Below are 20769 nucleotides of genomic sequence, written 5' to 3' on the forward strand. Positions count from 1 at the left end.
CCAAATTTGGATATGGTGCAACCATTAAAATTATTGATATCTTTTGCATTCATATCGCCTTCATTTTTAGTTATATTCCTCCCTTTTTCCTCCTCAGATAGTCATCCCTTGTAACAAAAAATTTTTAAAAAAGTAAGAAAGGACAAAAGGAGTTCAGTAAAATGCCAGCTTATCAAGTGAGTCAGATAGTATATGCAAAGAAGGGAGGAAGGTACATTTTCTTCTTTATTCTTCAGAGCCAAGATTGATCATTACAGTTATGCATTCTTCAATTTCATTTTGTTGTTTTTGGTTTTTTCCATTTATATCCTTGTAGTCACTATATATACTATTTTCCTGATTCTTCTTACTTCACTTTGCTTTAGGCCATATAAGTCTTCCTGTACTTCTTGGTTTTCTTCATATTCACAATTCTATAAAGCACAGTAATACATTGATAAACACTTTGTTTAGCCATTCTCCACACAATGAGCATCTACCTTGTTTCAGTTCCTTGCTACTACAAGAAGTGATGCTATAAATATTTTGGTGCATATGGGGTCTTACTTTCTTTCTTTGACCTTCTTGGTGTCCTGTATATGACTGGTAAGGAATCTCTGAGTCAAAGGGGCTGGTCATTTTATTTACTTTCTTAGCATAATTCCAAACTGTGTTCCAAAATTGCCAATTCACAACTCTACTAACAGTGTAATAGTAATCTTGTCTTTTGACAGTGGTGTAACCATCTTAACCTATGGTTCCATTTAGGGAGATACATGTCCAGGTTTTATTTGCAAATTTGACAAAGACAAAATTAAAGCTGTCAACATAACTCTTGTTGTTGAATTGTTTCAGTCCTGTCTGACTCCTCCTGCCCCCATTTGGGATTGTCTTGGCAAAGATACTGGAGAACTTTGCCATCTCCTTCTCCAGCTCATTTTATAGAAGAAGACACTGAGGCAATTAGGGTTAAGTGATTTGCCCAGGGTCACACAGCTAGTAAGTATCTTAGGGGTCTGGATTTGAACTCAGGTCCTCCAAACTCCAGGATGCTCTATCCATTGAGCCACCTTGCTGCTACCTCACCAGTAAACAATAGCTAGGTTCATGAAAAGTTGTTTATGACATGAATTTTTATAAGATGACTAATATTTTCCCTTTGATTCCATTATAAAATGCCATAGATATTGTAATATATATTTCCCACTTATTTTCTTTTTAACTTTTTTTTTCAATTAAGCATTTCCTTTTCTCTCTCCCACTTCCACCTCACTATTGGAAAAAAAAAGAAAATTTGTTGTTCTAAATGCCAGTTGATTTTTAAGTGCCAGTAGAACTAAATATTTGTTTCAGTGTCTGTTTTTCTATCCTCTTTGTGCAAAAATTACTGATCTATAAACACATAACAACCACATACATACTATGTAATTAGCACTTGACAGGAATCAGTAGGTCTGGGTTCTTAACCTGGCTGTGCCACTAACTGACTTTGTGGCCTTGCAAATTATTTAGCTTCTAGACTTGTTCCTTTCTCTATACAAGGAAATTGGACTAATGACCAATGACCTCTAAGTGCGCTTCTACTTTTGTAATTCTTTGTGGCCTCAGATACTCCTGTGTGACCCTAGACAAATCACTTAACCCTGTTTACCTCAGTTTCCTCATCTGTGAAATGAGCTGGAAAAGGAAATGGCAAACCACCCCAGTGTCTTTGCCAAAAAACAAAACAAAACAACCCAACAACCCAAACTGGGGGTCACAAAGAGTCAGGCACAACTGAAAATGACTAATTCTATTACTTTGATATAAATGCATCAGAGAAAATATATTTAAAACAACTCAGGGGCAATTTTTTTTTCATTGTTAGTAATTCTCTAATAGATCTCTTTCATTATTTTGGATTTCTCTGTCTTGTGTTTCTTTTTGTTTTCTTTTTTAAAAAATTTTATTAATTTATTGATTTACTAACAATCACTTCCATATGCTTTTGAGTTGAAAATTTTTCTCCCCCTTCCTCCCCCCCACCCCTCCCCAAGACAGCTCACAATGTGATATAGGCTTTACATTTACATTCCTATTAAACATATTTTCACATTAATGAAGTTGTAAGTAAAAGTTAAAACCAATAGGAGGAACCATCAGAAAGAGGAAACAAAACTCAACAGAAGGTAAAAATAAGTGATAGTGATTCGACTTCCATAGTTCTTTCTTTGGATGTGGCCACCATTTTCCATCCCGAGGCCTCTGGAGATGTCTTAGATCCTTGTAATGCTGAGAAGGGTTCAGTTTAACAACATTAGTCATCCCATAATGTGGCTGTTATTGTGTACAAAGTCCTCTTGGTTGTGCTCACTTCACTCAGCATCAGACCATATAGGTCTTTTCAGGTTTTTCTGAAGTCAGCCTGTTCATCATTTCTTATGGCACAATAGTATTCCATTACATTCATATACCACAACTTGCTCAGCCACTCCCCAATTGATGGGTGTCCTCTTAATTTCCAATTCTTTGCCACCACAAAAAGAGCTGCTATGAATATTTTTGTACGTGTGGGTCCTTTTCCCATTTGTTTGATTTCTTTGGGATATAGCCCTAGAAGTGCTATTGCTGGATCAAAGGGTATGCACATTTTTGTAGCCCTTTGGGCATAGTTCCAAATTGTTCTCCAAAATGATTGGATCATTTCACAACTACAGCAACAATGTATTAGTATTCCAATTTTCCCACATCTTCTCCAACATTTATCATTTTCCTGTTTTGTCATGTTGGCCAATCTGATAGGTGTGATGTGGTACCTCAGAGTTGTTTTGATTTGCATTTCTCTAATCAATAATGATTTAGAGCATTTTTTCATATGACTATAGATGGCTTTAATTTCTTCATCTGAGAACTGTCTGTTCATATCCTTTGACCATTTATCAATTGGGGAATGGCTTGTGTTCTTATAAATTTGTCTTAATTCTCTATATATTTTAGAAATGAGGCCCTTATCAGAGAGACTGGTTGTAAAAATTCTTTCCCAATTTTCTACCTTCCTTCTAATTTTAGTTGCATTGGCTTTGTTTGTGCAAAAACTTTTCAATTTAATGTAATCAAAATTATCCATTTTGCTTTTCATAATGTTCTCTATCTGCTGTTTGGTCATGAATTCTTCTGTTCTCCATAGATCTGATAGGTAAACTATTCCTTGTTCTCCCAGTTTACTTATGGTATCAGCCTTTATATCTAAGTCATGAACCCATTTTGACTTTATTTTGGTATATGGTGTGAGATTTGGGTCTATGCCTAGTTTCTGCCATACTCTTTTCCAGTTTTCCCAGCAGTTTTTTTCAAAGAGTGGGTTCTTATCCCAGAAGCTGGGGTCTTTGGGTTTATCAAATAATAGATTACTATAGTCATTGACTACTGTGTCTTGCATACTTAACCTATTCCACTGATCCACCTCCCTATTTCTTAGCCAGTACCAAGCAGTTTTGATGATTGCTGCTTTATAATACAATTTAAGATCTGGAATTGCTAGGCCACCTTCCCCTGCATTTCTTTTCATTAGTTCCTTTGATATTCTGGACCTTTTGTTTTTCCAAATGAATCTTATTATTTTTTCTAACTCTATAAAATAATTTTTGGTAGTTTGATTCATATGGCACTGAATTAGTAAATTAGCTTAGGTAGAATTGTCATTTTTATTATATTAGCTTCCTACCCATGAGCAACTGATGTTTTTCCAATTATTTAGATCTGATTTTATTTGTGTGAAAAGTGTTTTGTAATTGTGTTCATAGAGTTCCTGGGTTTGTTTGGAGGTAGACTCCTAAATATTTTATAATGTCTACAGTAAGTTTAAATGGAATTTCTCTTTCTATCTCTTGCTGTTGGGCTTTGTTGGTAATATATAAAATGCTGATGATTTATGTGGGTTTATTTTATAGCCTGCAACTTTGCTAAAGTTGTTTATTATTTCAAGTAGTTTTTTACTTGATTCTCTAGGATTCTCATGTCATCTCAAGTATGTCATCTAAAAGTGATAGCTTTGTTTCTTCTTTGCCTATTCTAATGCCTTCAATTTCTTTTTCTTCTCTTATTGCTAAAGCTAAGGTTTCCAGTACAATATTGAATAACAGTGGTGATAATGGACATCCTTGTTTCCCCCGATCTTATTGGAAATGCTTCTAGCCTGTCCCCATTACATATAATGCTTGCTGAAGGTTTTAGATATATGCTATTTATTATTTTAAGGAAGACTCCATTTATACCTATGCTTTCTAGTGTTTTTAATAGGAATGGGTGTTGTATTTTATCAAAAGCTTTTTCTGCATCTATTGAGATGATCATGTGGTTTCTGTTGGTTTTGTGTTGATATGCTCAATGATGCTGATAGTTTTCCTAATATTGAACCAACCCTGCATTCCTGGTATAAATCCTACCTGGTCATAGTGTATTATTCTTGTGATAAGTTGCTGCAATCTATTTGCTAGTATTTTGTTTAAAATTTTTGCATCTATATTCATTAGAGAAATTGGTCTATAATTTTCTTTCTCTATTTTGACTCTTCCTGGTTTAGGTATCAACACCATATTTGTATCATAAAAAGAATTTGGTAAGACTCCTTCTTCACCTATTTTCCCAAATAGTCTATATAGTATTGGAATTAATTGTTCTTTAAATGTTTGATAGAATTCGCATGTAAATCCATCTGGCCCTGGAGATTTTTTCCTAGGGAGTTCATCAATGGCTTGTTCAATTTCTTTTTCTGAGATGGGGTTATTTAAGTATTTTACTTCCTCTTCGGTTAATCTGGGCAATTTATATTTTTGTAAATATGTATCCATTTCACTAAGATTGTCAAATTTGTTGGCATATAGTTGGGCAAAATAATTCCTAATTATTGTTTTAATTTCCTCTTCCTTGGTGGTAGCTTTGCCCTTTTCATTCTTGATACTAGTAATTTGGTTTTCTTCTTTCTTTTTTTTAATTAAATTAACCAAAGGTTTATCTATTTTATTGATTTTTTCATAAAACCAGCTCTTAGTTTTATTTATTAGTTCAATAGTTTTCTTAATTTCAATTTTCTAAATTTTTCCTTTGGTTTTCAATATTTCTAATTTGGTGTTTAGTTGAGGATTTTTAAGTTGTTCTTTTTCTAGTTTTTTTAGTTGTATGCCCAATTCATTAATCTCCTCTTTTTCTATTTTATTTATGTAAGCATTTAGAGATATAAAACTTCCCCTAAGAACTGCTTTTGCTGCATCCCATAGGTTTTGGTATGTTGTCTCATTATTGTCATTCTCTTGAATGAAATTATTGTTTCTATGATTTGTTGTTTGACCCAATCATTTTTTAGGATTAGATTATTTAGTTTCCAATTATTTTTTAGTCTATCTTTCCATGGCCCTTTATTACATATAATTTGTATTGCATCATGATCTGAAAAGGTGCATTTAATATTTCTGCCTTTCTGCATTGGATTGTGAGGTTTTTATGCCCTAGTACATGATCAGTTTTTGTGTATGTGCCATGTACTACCGAGAAAAAAGTATATTCCTTTCTATCCCCATTCAGTTTTCTCCAGAGGTCTATCATACCTAACTTTTCTAATGTTCTATTCACCTCCTTAACTTCTTTCTTGTTTTTTTGTGGTTAGACTTATCTAGTGCCGAGAGGGGGAGGTTCAGGTCCCCCACTAGTATAGTTTTGCTGTCTATTTCTTCCTGTAACTCCCTGAACTTCTCCTGTAAGAATTTGGATGCTATACCATTTGGTGCATATATGTTTAGTAATGATATTACTTCATTGTCTATGGTGCCTTTTAGCAGGATGTAGTTTCCTTCCTTATCTCTTTTGATTAGATCTATTTTTGCTTTTGCTTTGTCTGAGATCAGGATTGCTACCCCTGCTTTTTTTACTTCAGCTGAAGCATAATATACTCTGCTCCACCTTTTACCTTTACCCAGTATGTGTCACTCTTTTTCAAATGTGTTTCCTGTAAACAACATATTGTAGGATTATGGTTTTTAATCCATTCTGCAATCCGTTTCCGTTTTATGGGAGAGTTCATCCCATTCACATTCACAGTTATGATTACTATCTGTGTCTTTTTCTCCATCCTTTTCCCCCCATTTATGCTTTTCTTTCTCCTTTTTCCTTTCCCCCTTCACTAGTGTTTTGCTTTTGACCACGCCTCCTTCAGTCCCTCCCCCTTTTATTATCCCTTTCCCTTTTCTTCCCCTTTACTCTTACTGCTTCTTCCTCCCTTTTTCCCCCCTCCCTTTTCTTTCCCCTTTTCCCTCCTACTGCCTATAGGGCAAGTTAGATTTCTATACCTAACTGATTATATGCCCTTCTTGAGCCAAATCTGATGAGAGTAAGGTTCAAACAATGCTCCCCCCTTCTTTCCCTCTGCTGTAATAGGATTTTGTGTCTTTTCCTGTAATGTAATTTACCCTTGTCTGCCTCCTCCTTTCTCAGTACATTTTCTAAGATCAGATTGATCCACTTATTTGGATCCATTTAACCCACTTGATTAGATTTTTTTTTATCATTACATCAAAGTCAACTAATATCCACCCTCTTTATATACTCCTTTAACATGGTGTAATAACAATACAGTTCTCAAGGGTTGCAAGTGTCATATTCCCTTGTAGGGGTTTAAACAGCCCCCCCTTATTAACAACATATTGTATCTTTCTGTCCCATTTACCTTTTTAAGTCCTTCTTGAGTCCTGTACTTGAAGATCAAATTTTTTGTTGAGCTCTGGTCTTTTTATCAGGAAAGTTTGGAAGTCTCCTATTTCATTGAATATCCACCTCCTCCCTTGAAAAATGATGCTCATTTTTGCTGGGTAATTGATCCTTGGCTGCATTCCAAGCTCCTTTGCCTTACGGAATATCATGTTCCATGCCCTGTGGTCTTTTAATGTAGAAGCTGCAAGGTCCTGTGTAATCCTGACTGTGGTTCCATGATATTTAAATTGTTTCTTTCTGGCTGCTTGCAGCACCTTCTCTTTCATCTGGTAATTTTGGAATTTTGCTATTATATTCCTTGGTGTTGTCAATTTGGGATCTCTTTCAGGTGGTGATCGGTGGATTCTTTCTATGGTTATTTTCCCTTCTGGTTCTAGGACTTCTGAGCAGTTTTTCTTTATGATTTCCTGAAAGATACTGTCCAGGCTCTTTTTTTCATCATGATTTTCAGGTAGTCCAATAATTTTTAAATTGTCTCTCCTGAGTCGATTTTCCAGGTCGGTTGTTTTACTGATGAGGTATTTTACATTTTCATCTATTTTTTCATTTTTTTGTTTCTGTTTGACTGATTCTTGCTCTCTCATAGAGACATTAGTTTCCATTTGTCCAATTCTAGTTTTTAACAGATTGTTTTCTTCTGTTAGTTTTTGTACTTCCTTCTTCAATTGGCCAATTGTGTTTTTAGGGACTTGTTTTCTTCAGTGTTTTTTTTTTCCAATTGGCCAATTGTATTTTTGAAGGACTCTTCTACCTCTCTCATTTGACTATTAAAATCCTTCTTGAGCTCTTCTAAGAAGGCTTTTTGGGCTTCAGACCAGTTCATATTCCCTTTTGTTGTTGCAGATGTGGGTTTGTTGACAATGTTGTCCTCTTCAGAATTTCTGTCTTGATCTTCACTCTTCTCATAATATGAATCTATGGTACGTTTCTTTTTACTCATGGTGTTTCTTTATTCCCTGGCCTTTAAAGAGATTGAGCTCTCCTGCTGGGGAACAGAGGGTACTGACCCAAGCTTCTTGTGTTGGGAGCCTAGGTCTTGGTCACTGGCTTTGTGTGCTGGGGCCTCTTATGTTGGCAATTGGAGGCTGTAGGTTTCTGGCAGCTTACCTCGTGTTGGGCTGGAATCAGCAAGGCTGGAACTTTCAGGCAATTCTAGGTTGCCTGCTTTTCCTTTCCTTTAGCTTTCTTCAGCTCCTTTTAGATGGGTGCTGCAGGGTGTTTATCTGCCTGGGGTCCCCTGCAGTGTTGTCTCCCTCTTTCTGCTAATGCACTGGGAGATTCCTTTGGGGTAGAGTGCCAAGGCACCTGGTGGTTTTCTGAGCTGGTTTCCACTGGTTCCCCCCGCCCTCACTGAGGCACTCGGAGGTCCAGGTGTTGGTGTTTGCCTGTTCTACCACCTGGGCTTCAGGATTTCTTCACAATTGGAGGCTGCAGGGCTCGACAGCTCACCTGGTGTTGGGCTGGAATCAGCAAGGCCAGGGCTTTAGGAAGCCTTTAGGTTGTTTTCTTCACCTCCTTTCAGATGAATGCTCAGGGTACTTATCTGCCTGGGGCCCTTGTAGTTCTGCCTCCCTTTTTGCTGAGGCACTGGGAGACCTGTTTGCTAGGCTGCTGCACTGCTGCTCCCCATCTTTCTTCAAGTTCAGCTGTTCCAGGGTTTTTTCCTGGGGTGATATTTTCTGAGTTTTCAGAGGTTGATAGGGGAGAGTGAGAGCGACTACCTTTTCACTCTGCCATCTTGGCTCCTGGAAGTGGAAGTCCTGTCCTGTGTTTCTTAAAGCAAGATATAAAAAATTTTATTTGCACAGAAAAACTAGAAATAGTTGATAAATATATCTGACATGTATGTTTGATAGAACTTGTCTTTAGTTCCTTTCATTTGGATAGAGGGTTAGTAAATTTAAGTTTTTTATATAGTAACTTCCAGGAAGTTATACTATATGCAATATAATATAATTAATATATTGTATCATTAACTAAAATTAATATTATATATAATTAATAAAATAATTTACATATAATAGATAAGGCTTAGGTGTCTTCAAGTATAAAACGAGATTACTGTGGATGATCCTAACGTCTCTTCCAGCTGACAGTTTGTAACATTACTCATGGGGCCCTAGATGTAGTCAGAAGACCTGGGTTCCAGACCTGACTTTGCCATTTCCTTTTCTGGGGCCCTTATGTGAATCATTGAATCTCTTTGATCCACAGTTTCTTCATATGTAAAATGGGAAAAATCATTGCATTTTCTATCATACAGGATTCCCTTTAGTTTTAGGGAGGACGACAGAGACTCTCTGTTTCAAGCCCAGACTTTACACACGAGGAAAAGAAAGCCAAGAGAGATTTAAAGTCTTGCTCAAGGTCACATATGTATAAGGGTATGCTGGAAAATGTTTAATCATCAACATATGTATGTGTGTGTACATATGTGTATGTGCATTTATATACAAACCTATATGTATACATATACACATATATGCATACATACATATATACATATGTATGTATAAATGACACACTTTTAAGTTCAATCTGCATTATTAACATTATCTCCATCACTTTCTTAAGTCTAGGCAGTCAACTAAGCAATAAATCAAGCCCCGATTTGTAGTATTTGCTGATTTCCAAGGTATAAATTCTCACACTGAAAATTGACTATCAATCTCAAGAGCCAGTCTGAGCAAGGTCCAGTACACCCTGGCATTTACCATAAATAGAATAAATGAATGAAAAAGTACTTATTAAGCATTTGCTAGGTGCCAAGCTCTGGTAATACAAATAGAAAAAAGTGAGAGAGTCTTTTCTCTCAAGAAGCTCTATTTTGGGAAGATATGGAGACAGAAGGTCCCCAGGTTAAACAACATTATACATGGGCTCAGCTTCAGTAGAATTGGAAAGGTAGAGAAGTCCCAGGGGTTCTGACACAGGGAGGATGGCAGGGCTCTATGGTCCTCAGGGCATATTTAACAGGTCAGATGGCAGCAACCCAGGATTTGGAGGGTGTAGTGACTGAAATTTGAACCCACGGGCCTATGTCTCCATAACCAGGACTCCCTCTACTCTGCCACGTTAGTTGTTGTTATGAGGAGTAAATGAGATAGTATATGATCAGTGTGTTATAATTTTATAAGTGCTATATAAGTGTGAGGTATTTGTGAGCTGTAGAAATGTGAGTACAATCTCTCTAGATCTCAGTTTCCTTATCTGTAAAATGAAGGGATTGGACTAGATTCTCTCTGTCTCTGTCTTTGTTTCTGTGTATGTGTCTAGAACAGGGGTCTAGGAAGGCACCAAAGCCCTATTACATATACAGATGTGCATGAAATAGGAGTCTGGGCATGTGCCAAAACCTTATTCATGTGTGTGTGTATATATATATATATATACATGAATATACATGAATATATATTCATGTATACATATTATATATATACATACACACACACACATACACATACATAGACACACGTAATGTAGGCAAATAAATAAAAAACATAAATTAATAAATGAAATTATGTAGACAATAGGGATCTAGACATTTGCCAACCCTTTGTTAAACACACAGATATATACTTACATATGCACATATGTTACATGTATGTTATATATGCATATATTTGTATATAATATTGGTATATATTATGTGTGTAGAAGGCTTTTTAGTAGACAAGGCAAGAGATGATGAGGCTATACAAAGTTGGCTATGAGACTAGAAGGGGATGTGTAGGAAAAATGCTATGAAGACAGACATGACAAGATTTGGTAATGGGTGACTAGGTAGAGTTAGTGAGACTGAGGAGTCAACGATGACCCTGAAGTTGGAGCCAGGACAATGGGAGTTTGGTAGTATCCTCAACTGTATTATGGAAAGAAGGTTTTGGGAAAAAAAGAATGAGATTTTAAAAATATATAGGAACCTGAACCAAATATATAGGGGAAAAAACCAAAATAAAATATTCCCCACTTGATAAATGGGCAAAGGATATGAATAGTCAGTTTCCAGTAGAAATCAAAATTTCTCAATGGTCACATGAAAAAATGCTCCAAATCGTTACTGATGAGAAAAATGCAAATTAAAACAACTCTGAGGTACCACCTCATACCTGTCAGATTGGCTACCATGACAGACAAGGAAAATGATAAATGCTGGTTGGGATATGGAAAAATTGGGACACTAATGCATTGTTGATGGAGTTGTGAACTGGTCCAACCGTCTACAGAACAGTTTGGTACTAGGCCCAAAGGGCAATAAATGTATCCCCAAAAGATCAAAGAAAAGGGAAGAGGACCTATTTGTACCAAAATATTTGTAGTAACTCTTTTTGTGGTGGCAAAGAATTGGAAATTGAAAGGATACTCATCAATTGGGGAATGGCTAAACAAATTGTGATATATGATTCTGATGGAAGACTACTGTGCTATAAGAAGTACGAGCAGGATAGTTTCGAAAAACCTGGGAAGACTTATATGATCTGATGCAAAGTAAAGTGAACAGAACCAGAACATTGTACTCAATAAAATCAGTATTATAAGGATGACCAACCATGAAACTCTGATCAAGGCTGTGACCCAAGACAATTGCAAAGGAGCCATGGTGAAAAATGCTATCCAACTCCAGAGAGGGAACTGATGAACTCTAAATGCAAACTGAAGCATATATTTTTACTTTTACTGTTTATTATTGTGTTTTATTTGTGTTTTCATTTGCAACATGGGTAATATGGAAATATGTTTTGCATGACTTCATATGTGTAAGTGATACAAAATTGCTTGCCTTCTCAAGGAGGGGGGAAGGATGGAAAGGAGGAAAGAATTGAGAACTCAAAGTTTTTACAAATGATTGTTAATATTTTTTTTACATGTAATTGGGAAATGTTTAATGAAACAAAGATAATTTTAAAAAAGAATGAGGGGCCTCTTTTTTATTCATTCTCTTTTCATATGTATGTATTTATATATGTGTGTGCATATATATGTCTGTATCTACATCTAAATATGCAAATATGTGTGTATTATTTTCTATCGCAGAGATAGAGTGCGGCAGCCCACCAGTGATCCAGCATGCCATCCTTGTGGGGAACTACAGTTCTAACTTGGGAAGTGTGGCCTACTATACTTGTATAGACGGCTTTGAGAGCACTGGAGGGTATCTTACCTTACTTTGCACAGCAGAAGGTACTTGGAGGAAAAACACTATACATTGCACAGGTATATATTGTGTCACAACCTGGATTCTTCTCACGTGGAAACAATATAAAGCCTGTGTGTGTGTGGAAATGGGAGGGCTCCAACATTACACCTATTTGAAAAGTCTTCTCTCTTTCCCAGCCTCTCCAAGTATGTATCTGTGGTATATGATAGTTACATGGTACAGTATATATATGTATACATAATGCACATATATGCATGTATACTTAGTATATTACATATACGTATATTGTATATATATGTACACACATACGTGTGTGTGTGTGTGTGTGTGTGTGTGTGTGTGTGTGTGTGTGTTGATTAGGTAGAACAGTGGATAGAGCTCTATATTTGGAGTCAGGAAGACCCGAGCTCAAATTCTGCCTCAGATACTTTACCAGCTGTGTGACCCTGGGCAAGTTACTTAACTTTTCTCATCTTCAGTTTCCTCATCTCTGAAATGGATATAATAAAAGCACTTACCTCACAGTGTTGACGTGAGAATAAACGAGATAGCATATGTGAAGCACTTTGCAAACCTTAAAGTCCTATATGTTTACTATTATTATTAATAAATTTCTTAGTGAATTAGGTTCACTGTGGCTATTCAATTTGATGGGGAAGCAACATGATACAGTGGGAAAAAGTCAGTTTGAATCTCAGTTCTGATGCTTCTAAAATTTGTGACCCTGGGTAGATCTTAACTTCTTTGGGACTGTTTCCTTATCTGTAACTGATGCAAAGTAAAGTGAACAGAACCAGAACATTGTACTCAATGAAAGCTATATTAGAAGTATGACCAACTGTGAAACTCTGATGAGACAGTGACCCAAGACTCAGTTTCCTCATCTGTAATATAAGAGGGTTGGACTATCTGGTCTCTAAGGATTCTTCCAATTCAAATTTTATGATCCCATGATCTTGTGAGTCATGTGTGTTGAAGGAATTCCACCAGATTTGGAGTGTGGAGTATATTATAGATTGGAGAGGCAAAGTCAGGTATTGAGTTTTTTTTACTATTATTATTTTAGATTCAAACACCAGAACTCAAGAACAGAATAGAGAAAAGAAAAAAAATCATAAGCTTAAATACTGAAACTTAAATACAAAGTAAGAAAAGAAAAAAAAAGTCCCATGCACAGCAAAACATAACAGGATTCAAAATATATAGCAATACATTTTCATTTCAATAAAGCCTGTATGATAGATACCACACATTGTGTTAAGAGCTGTCCATCTTTTCTTTGCTTCCTTGTAAGTTTTCTTATGTTCTCTGCTGTGCACTTTTTTGTTTGTTTGTTTTTGTTTTTTGTTTTTCCTCAATCTCATTTGATTTTTAAAGTTTTTTTAAAGTTCTTCTATAAATTCTTTTTGGGCAGGTGACTTTTGATGTACTGTTTGGGGTAGAGGGGGGGGTCTTCTTTATTCCCATAATACCTTTCTATGGTTGTATTCTTTCTCTTTTGCCTGTGCATTTTTTTGTAATAATAGCTTAATTTTTGTAATCATCTTTAGTCCTGGAGCATGGGGGATGGTGCCTTTGGCCTCAGATCTTTACTTCTCCCCTCCAGCCTGTAACCAGAGCCAAACCTCCAACCTCCTGTAAGTGCCCACATCCAGGGTGTCTCCACCCCACTGCTTCTGCACTCACTGGGCATGTGCTGGGTTCCTTCTCATGCCCGAAGCTCTCTGCAGCACAGCTGGGTCTGGTGTTCTTTGTCAGCAGAGGTTCCCTTGATCTTCCCCCTCTCACACTCCCCTGGCTGTCCCGGGTAAAATTTTCTGAGGCTGGGGCTGAGGCAGTCTCCCAACCCAGCTAATCCCAGGGCTTGCTGCTTTTTGTTTAAGTGGACCCTAGACTGGAGGTGTTTACTCTTCACAGGGACCAAGCCTCATCTTGAGTTTTTCCTTCAGATCTTCTTGGATTGTCCCCGGAGGACCCCTGTTGTACCCCTTTTCTTATTTATTTTTACCTGCACTTTGTTTGCCTTGAGGTGCTTTTAATCTCTTTTGTGGGGGAAAATCTTGAGAGCTTGGAATTTTTTGACCTACTCCACCATCTTCAAGATATTGATTTCTAAACAATTACCGTAGTTTAGGATATGGCCTATAATTCCTGGTTAACTGATTCTGGAAAGATAGATTTCTTCCCTAAAGAGTAAAAGCTAAAGGTATTTTTCTTGGGTCATATCTCTATTATTTCTAGCAATTGGAATGGACCTTTCTTCAGCATTTGACATTATTAATCACCCTGTCCGCCTAAACAATCTCTCCTCTAGGCTTTCAAGACCCTGTTCTCTCCAACTTCTCTTATTTGTCTGAGTGCTCCTTTTCAGTCTCCTTTCCTGTTCATCCATGTCACTCCCCCTAATTATGAGTAAGGTTTTGTCCTGAACCTTCTTTTTTCCCCTCTATGCTATTTCACTTAGCTCCCACATGTTCGATTATTCTCTCTTTCTCTCTCTGTCTTCCTCTCTCTCCCCCCTTCCCTCTCCATCTCCCTCCATACCTCTCTCTTCCTCTCCCTCTCCCTCTTCTTTTTTATCTCTTCTCTCTCCCCCTTCATACATACACAGACAGACACACATATACATACATATTTACATATCTGTGTGTATCCAGTCCTGGGCTCTCTTCTTAGCTTCACTCATGCATTACCAAATGCCATTGCAAGTCTCAAATTGGATGTCCAATGATTTATTTTTACCTGCACTTTGTTCTCCCTGAGGTGCTTTTTATCTCTTTTGTGGGGGAAAATCTTGAGAGCTTGCAATTTTCAGGCTTATTCCACCATCTTCTCAATCAATCTCAAACTCAATCTCAAAACAGAACTCATTGTTTTATCACTAAAACCATATTCTTTAATACGTGTAGAGTAATTCTTTCATGAAATATACAGGTTCTGCCTGAGTCATTCCATAGAGAAGTATTGGAAATCCCATATTTGGACATCTTCACAACAGCCTAGTGAAGGATGTGGAGTGGCCCAAGAGAGGACAGATATTCATATTTGGAGAGATTGAGAAAAAGTAACTTGCAGAAGGATATGTGGCCACATAGGATCAGACCATTTGTCCCTCCAGCCTATAACTCTGTTTTGGGACTGCTATATCAAGGGCTAATTAGTGAGAGAGTATGGTAACCACCTTCTATGACACTGACCTCAAAAGGTTAGTAATGTAGTAGAAGCCTCCCTCATTTCCTCTACATCAGGATTATGCCATAAATCAAGGCCAGAGGTAGAAAGAGTCTCCTGTCTCCCACTCCAGAACTTGAGCCCCTGTAAGTGCTCTCAGTTCACTGGGAATCAAGCATTAGTCATGCTTTATAGAAAATGAGGGGATCCACATGGGAGATAGTAGCATATTAATTAGTTGATGCTTATAAAGCACTTTGAAGAACAAACATGTTATATAACTGCTAAGTATAATTATCCTCACCAGCCTGGCTACCTTGAACAAAATTTGTGGCTGCAACAATTTTCATGGATTAATGTAAGACCTTTCACTGAAAGAAAGAGGAAATGGCCACTCCACAGACTATGGTGATGGTTCTTGAGAAGAGCCTTAAGAAGGCAGACAGGACTCACAGTTAAATTGAAATTTGGCCAAGTTCATAATTGAGAATAAATTTAAAAAATTAAAGCTACATTTTTGATTTACAGTTTACAAAGTACTTTCCTCACAATAACCCCAGTGTAGTTCATAGTAAAAGCAAGATCTCATGTATATGTATAAATCATATGTAGTATAAATTGTAATTCATACTGCAAGTATGATCATACTGTGACTAGATCATATAACAATTAGGATCATACTCCTTTTACAAAGGGGAAGAATGGGACTCAGAATTTAATTGACTGGCTTGGAGTTACATAGCCTGTAGGTATCAGAATTGTGACTCAAAACCTTCAGGTTATTTTGCCATCAAATTAAGTGCTATTTTCACTATTCTACTCACTGCTGTGATACTTTATTATTATCATCATTATTATTATTCTCTGCCTTCTCTTGGTGTAATGCAGATTTTCTCTGGATGGGAGTGGCTTCTGGACCTGTGGTCAGATTACTTCTCATGATTCTTTCTTTGAGCTCATCGTCTTCCCTCCCTCCTTCTTTTCTCTTTTGTTCCTTCTCTTTATCCTAAGTCCTGCCTCTAAATTTTATTCGTTAAAAACTCCCATGCTATTCACATGTGTGCTATTATGACTTATCTTTTCTTTCTTTCTCTTCCCCTTTTTTCTCTCTATTCCCCTTCCTCCACTTGTTACCCTTTTCTTGACCCCTGTTCCACTCATCTCCCTCTTTCTCTTTACATTTTATTTTTTAGTGCTAAACTAGTTTGAATTATTTATCTCTGCTGACCCTGGGTTGTATCTAGTTACTTAGTGGATGTCACTCAGACCTTCTTTCATTGATTCAGTAATGAAGATCCTTGCCTTGTCTGGAGCTCAAACTTCAGTCAAGAGCCGACATGTCAGTGTTTTGTTTTGTTTTGTTTTTTTTGGTGCAGGGGAAGGGAAATTAGGGGAATGGTGGTGGTGGTTTAAAGACCAGTTTGAACTGGAAACTCCAGACACCTGGAAATTGGGTAATAACATCAGTTGTCTGGGAAAACCCAGGTGGAGGCTTCGTGCTTGGTGAGCCAGGATACAGTACCTCCAGATCAAAGAGGCTCGATTCTCTTTTGATAAGACTGTGCCTGGCTTTTATTCAGTCGGACTAATTTGGTTCTTGATATTTATGACCTTAGTTAATAATTATAAGATTGATGATTACCCCCATCCAGCTCCCTTCAGGATGACATCTTTGCTGGAACAGGGATCATTTAACCATAAAGTCTCCCCCTACACCCTCACAGCAGTAATGTTTGTTTTCTCAGCCTTGCTGAGAAAGAAAGGAAGGAAGGAAGGAAGGGAGAGAGAGAGAAAGGGGAAAAAAGGCAAAAGAAAAAAAAGAAAAATGCTTCTAGGGTCTTTATTAACTTTCCTCTTCCCCTCCCATATAAATGGATAGTTACATAGATACATCAATTGCATGTATCTTTCCATACATATGATAGCTTTGCACAGCCTGTCCTATGATGTCAGACTGTAAAATAACGAGATTGATTTTGTAACAAATATACTAGAACTTTTCTATCTATATGAACATTTGTTCATCAGAATAGTCACCGTGGAAGGCTATATTTGTATTGCAATGATGCTGATGTTACTCAGACTTTTTTTTAATTTTTTTTGCAGTGCCTTTTTAGAATTGTCTTAAGGACTAGATTGGGCAGGTAGGTGGCACAGTGGATAAAATACCCAGCCTGAAATCAGGAAGACTTATCTTCCTGATTTGGCTTCAGACAATTATTAGCTGTGTGACCCTGGGCAAGTCACTTAACCCTGTTTGCCTCTATTTCTTCATCTGTAGAGATGAGCTGGAGAAGGAAATGGCAAACCACTGTAGTCTCTGCCAAGAAAACCCCAAATGGGGTTACAAAGAGTTGAACATGAATAAAAAGAAAAAAGAGATAAAGAATGAGCATACAAGAAAATTAGTCTTGTTATTTAATAATCAGACTCTGTTTCTTAAAATAAATTTTTGTTGATGCCATTTTAAACATCACTATAATTTCCTCTAGTATCATTAGGCAGCCATCTTATAGAACAAAGAATATTTTAAAGATAAAGAAAGAAAAAGGTGAAAAAATTAGCATGACTGATCAATACATCAAAAAAAGTCTGAAAATATGGGTAATGCAACATACTCATGGACTTCTCTGCAAAGGGGTGGAGTGGAGTAAATTCTTATATCTCTGCTTTTGAGTCATGCTTGTTCTTTGTAATTTTGCACCATTCACTTTTTTATGGTTTTTTTTTTCATTTACATTGTCATAATCAATTGTGTGCATTGTTTTCTTGGCTCTGCTTACTTTACTCTGTATTAGTTCATATAGATCTTTCCAAGCTTCACTATATTCATCACAATCATAATTTCTTACACCACAGTAATATTCTTTTACATTGATTTATCACAATTTGTTTAGCTGTTCCCAGTGGATAGACACCTACTTTGTTTCCAATTCTTTGCTCAGATTTTGTTTTTGACCCCAAATCAAACAAGCCAGTCAAACTGGCTCACAAGATCTGATTATTAAATTTTCAGTGTTGACATTTACATCTACAAAATGAGTAAATGTTACAAATCTGGGCTTGATTTATTGTTTTATTGATTATCCAGACTTAATGGAGAGATGTTAATGATGCAAACTAAACTTAAAAGTATGTCAGGTGTATATTTTTTTTCTTGGGGAGCTGGTTGTTAAACATTCACCACTCTCCCAAATGGGATTTCTCAGTTTGACCACCTATGTGACTTGTTCCAGGATGATTCTAGGTTATTTCCAAAAATCATGTCTACCCTGAAAAAGATAGATATTTTTCCACCCCTGAAATTAGGCAACTTCTGCAGATAAATCTAATGAAGAATTAGGTAACTAGTTTTTTATATTAGTGTATGCTATGCACCAGATTCTTTGCTAAGTGCTTTATGAATACTATCTCATTTGATCCTCACAACAACCCTGGGAGGTAAGTATTATCCTCATTTTACAGATAGCAGCTAACATTTGAATACTGAACAACACAAAACATAAGCTAACATTTATATAGTACTTACTATGTGCCAGGCACTGTGCTAAGTACTTTGCAATTATCTTATTTGATCATCCCAACAACCCTGGGAGGTAGTTACTATTATTCTTATCTTGTGGATGAGGAAACTTAGGAAAACAGAGGTTAAATGACTTGTAGTCAGGATCACAAAGGTAGTAAGTGGTCTGAGACCGGATTTGAACTCAGGTCTTCCTGACTCCAGGTCTAAAATTCTACCCACTTCACCACCTTGCTGCCAGTTCACCATTGAATAAGTATATCGTTTCCTCACAGGGACTATTTCGAAGGGAAACCTTCATTTATATGTATGAGGTCTGGTATGCTTGTTTAGAAAAAGTATTTATATTATTTAGGTATGGTAACACCTAAAACCTACCAGAGTCTGATGTTTAGGGGGAGTGGTTATCAAATTCCTTTGAGATTAGTGTATGGGGGTGGGGTGGGGGTTATGGTGAAAGTAAGTCTTCATCTGTCATACAAGATACCAATAAGAGAGACTGAGAGTAAGCAGCAGTCAATAGGGAGGTTTCAGAAAAAAAAAATCAGTTCATTCTAGGACCTTTAGCAACAACCTTGAAGTGGGTATGCAGATCACAGGTCAATAAATGAGGACAAAGCCTTTATGGGGGGAAAGGATGTCTTTTAGCCAGATTAGGGACAGAACAATACATAGCTGAGCCAACTGGATTTTCTGCTCAATAGGGCCTATCCTCATCCTAATTTGGAACTCTGAGCACCCCTTCTGATTAAGCCTTCGGGAGTCACAAAGAAGCAAGTAAACTGGCAATGAGAGATTTCTAAGAAAACCATTCTGACTCTTTCTCCTGAGATTGAGATTAAGCCAAAAAATGGGTCTTTGAAAGATTTGATGCTAACTTTTCCTAGCATTCTGGTCCCACTTCCATAGAGCTTGCAGCACAAGCTGGGAGCAGGTGGTATTTGTACATTTGTAGCTGTCATTAGTGGAAAACTAAAGGGAATAATGGTGCAACAGAGAGAGAGAGAGAGAGAGAGAGAGAGAGAGAGAGAGAGAGAGAGAGAGAGAGAGAGAGACAGAAACAGCCAGAGAGACAGACAGAGACAATGACAGACAGAGAGACAGACAGCGAGAGCATCTCTTATGTTTGTTTTCTTTCTTTGGCTACTTTAGTCAGGAGAGGGGCCTCCTGGTAGAAGATTCATGTCCTTCCTGTGTAAATCAACATGCTGGGGGCCTTTCTTTTCAGTGGTTCATCAAAAGGGAAGTGGTTTGGGTTGGAATGTTTTTGTTCTCTGGAATGGTCAGTGAGGCAACAGAGTCATGTGTGAATGATCAGAAGAACCCAGGGCCCCAGAGACATAAACTGCTACTTCTGGACACCTGTTGTACATTCATCAAATGTTAGAATTTGAAAGAGACCTTAGAGATTATTGAATAATCAAGTCAATAAATATTTATAATAATAGCTAAGTATATATCACTTGACATATGTATATGTATCAAATATCTCATTTGATCCTTATAGCAAGTCTGTAATTATAGAATGTTTATTTTACAGATGAGGAAAACAGAGACAGAGGGGCTCAGTTCCCTGGGTTACAGAGCTAGTGAGTGTCTAAGGCATCATTTGAACTCAGGTTTTCCTGACTCCAAATCTTTTGTTCTGTCTAATGTGCCACCTGGCTGCCTCATTTAATTAATGCCTCTGATTCACCAAGGGATTGTGCTAGGTGCTGGGGATGCAAAGGTAAAAATGCCAGAGTGAATGCCCTCAGGGAGTTTATATTCTTGGGGACACTGAGGGTGGGAAAGCAAATGGAAACTGCTAAATATAATACAAATGTACAGAGTGTGGGGGTAACAAAGAGGAGATCTAGATAAAGTATCCTTGTCTTACTGGGGAGAAGCCAGCCTCAGAGGTGATGCATGTCTTAGAAAAACAGTGATACTGGGGCTATAATCAATTGTTAGACAGCACTCTGGACCTAGGTCTCAAAGTGGCCCTTGCTTAATGGGCTCTCACTCTAAGATGGATGAATAGATTTGAGTTCAATTAGTAGTGTGGTTGGTACTGAGCACAAGATAACTGCATTTATCTACAGGAGTACTGGAGGTGTCTCAGAATAGGTCCCTTGGGAACAAACCTTGAAAAAATATTTGCTTGAGGTGATAAAGAGGGATCAGAGGAATGCAATGGTTAGTTTTTTTAACCCTA

General features: G+C 37.1%; 1 protein-coding gene across 1 annotated transcript in view; it reads left to right on the plus strand.

Moving 5' to 3' along the window:
- The window catches only part of SUSD1 (sushi domain containing 1), a 334279-nt gene that overhangs the window by 121793 nt on the left and 191717 nt on the right, over nt 1-20769 (plus strand). The window contains exon 7 of the mRNA XM_078152858.1: nt 11755-11934. Within this exon, the coding sequence (XP_078008984.1) occupies nt 11755-11934 (180 nt within the window). The remainder of the gene's footprint in view (nt 1-11754; nt 11935-20769) is intronic.

This window comes from Phascolarctos cinereus, unplaced genomic scaffold, assembly GCF_003287225.1.
Source record: "Phascolarctos cinereus isolate Bilbo 61053 unplaced genomic scaffold, phaCin_HiC Scaffold_4;HRSCAF=312, whole genome shotgun sequence".
NCBI classification, from domain to species: Eukaryota; Metazoa; Chordata; class Mammalia; order Diprotodontia; family Phascolarctidae; genus Phascolarctos; species Phascolarctos cinereus.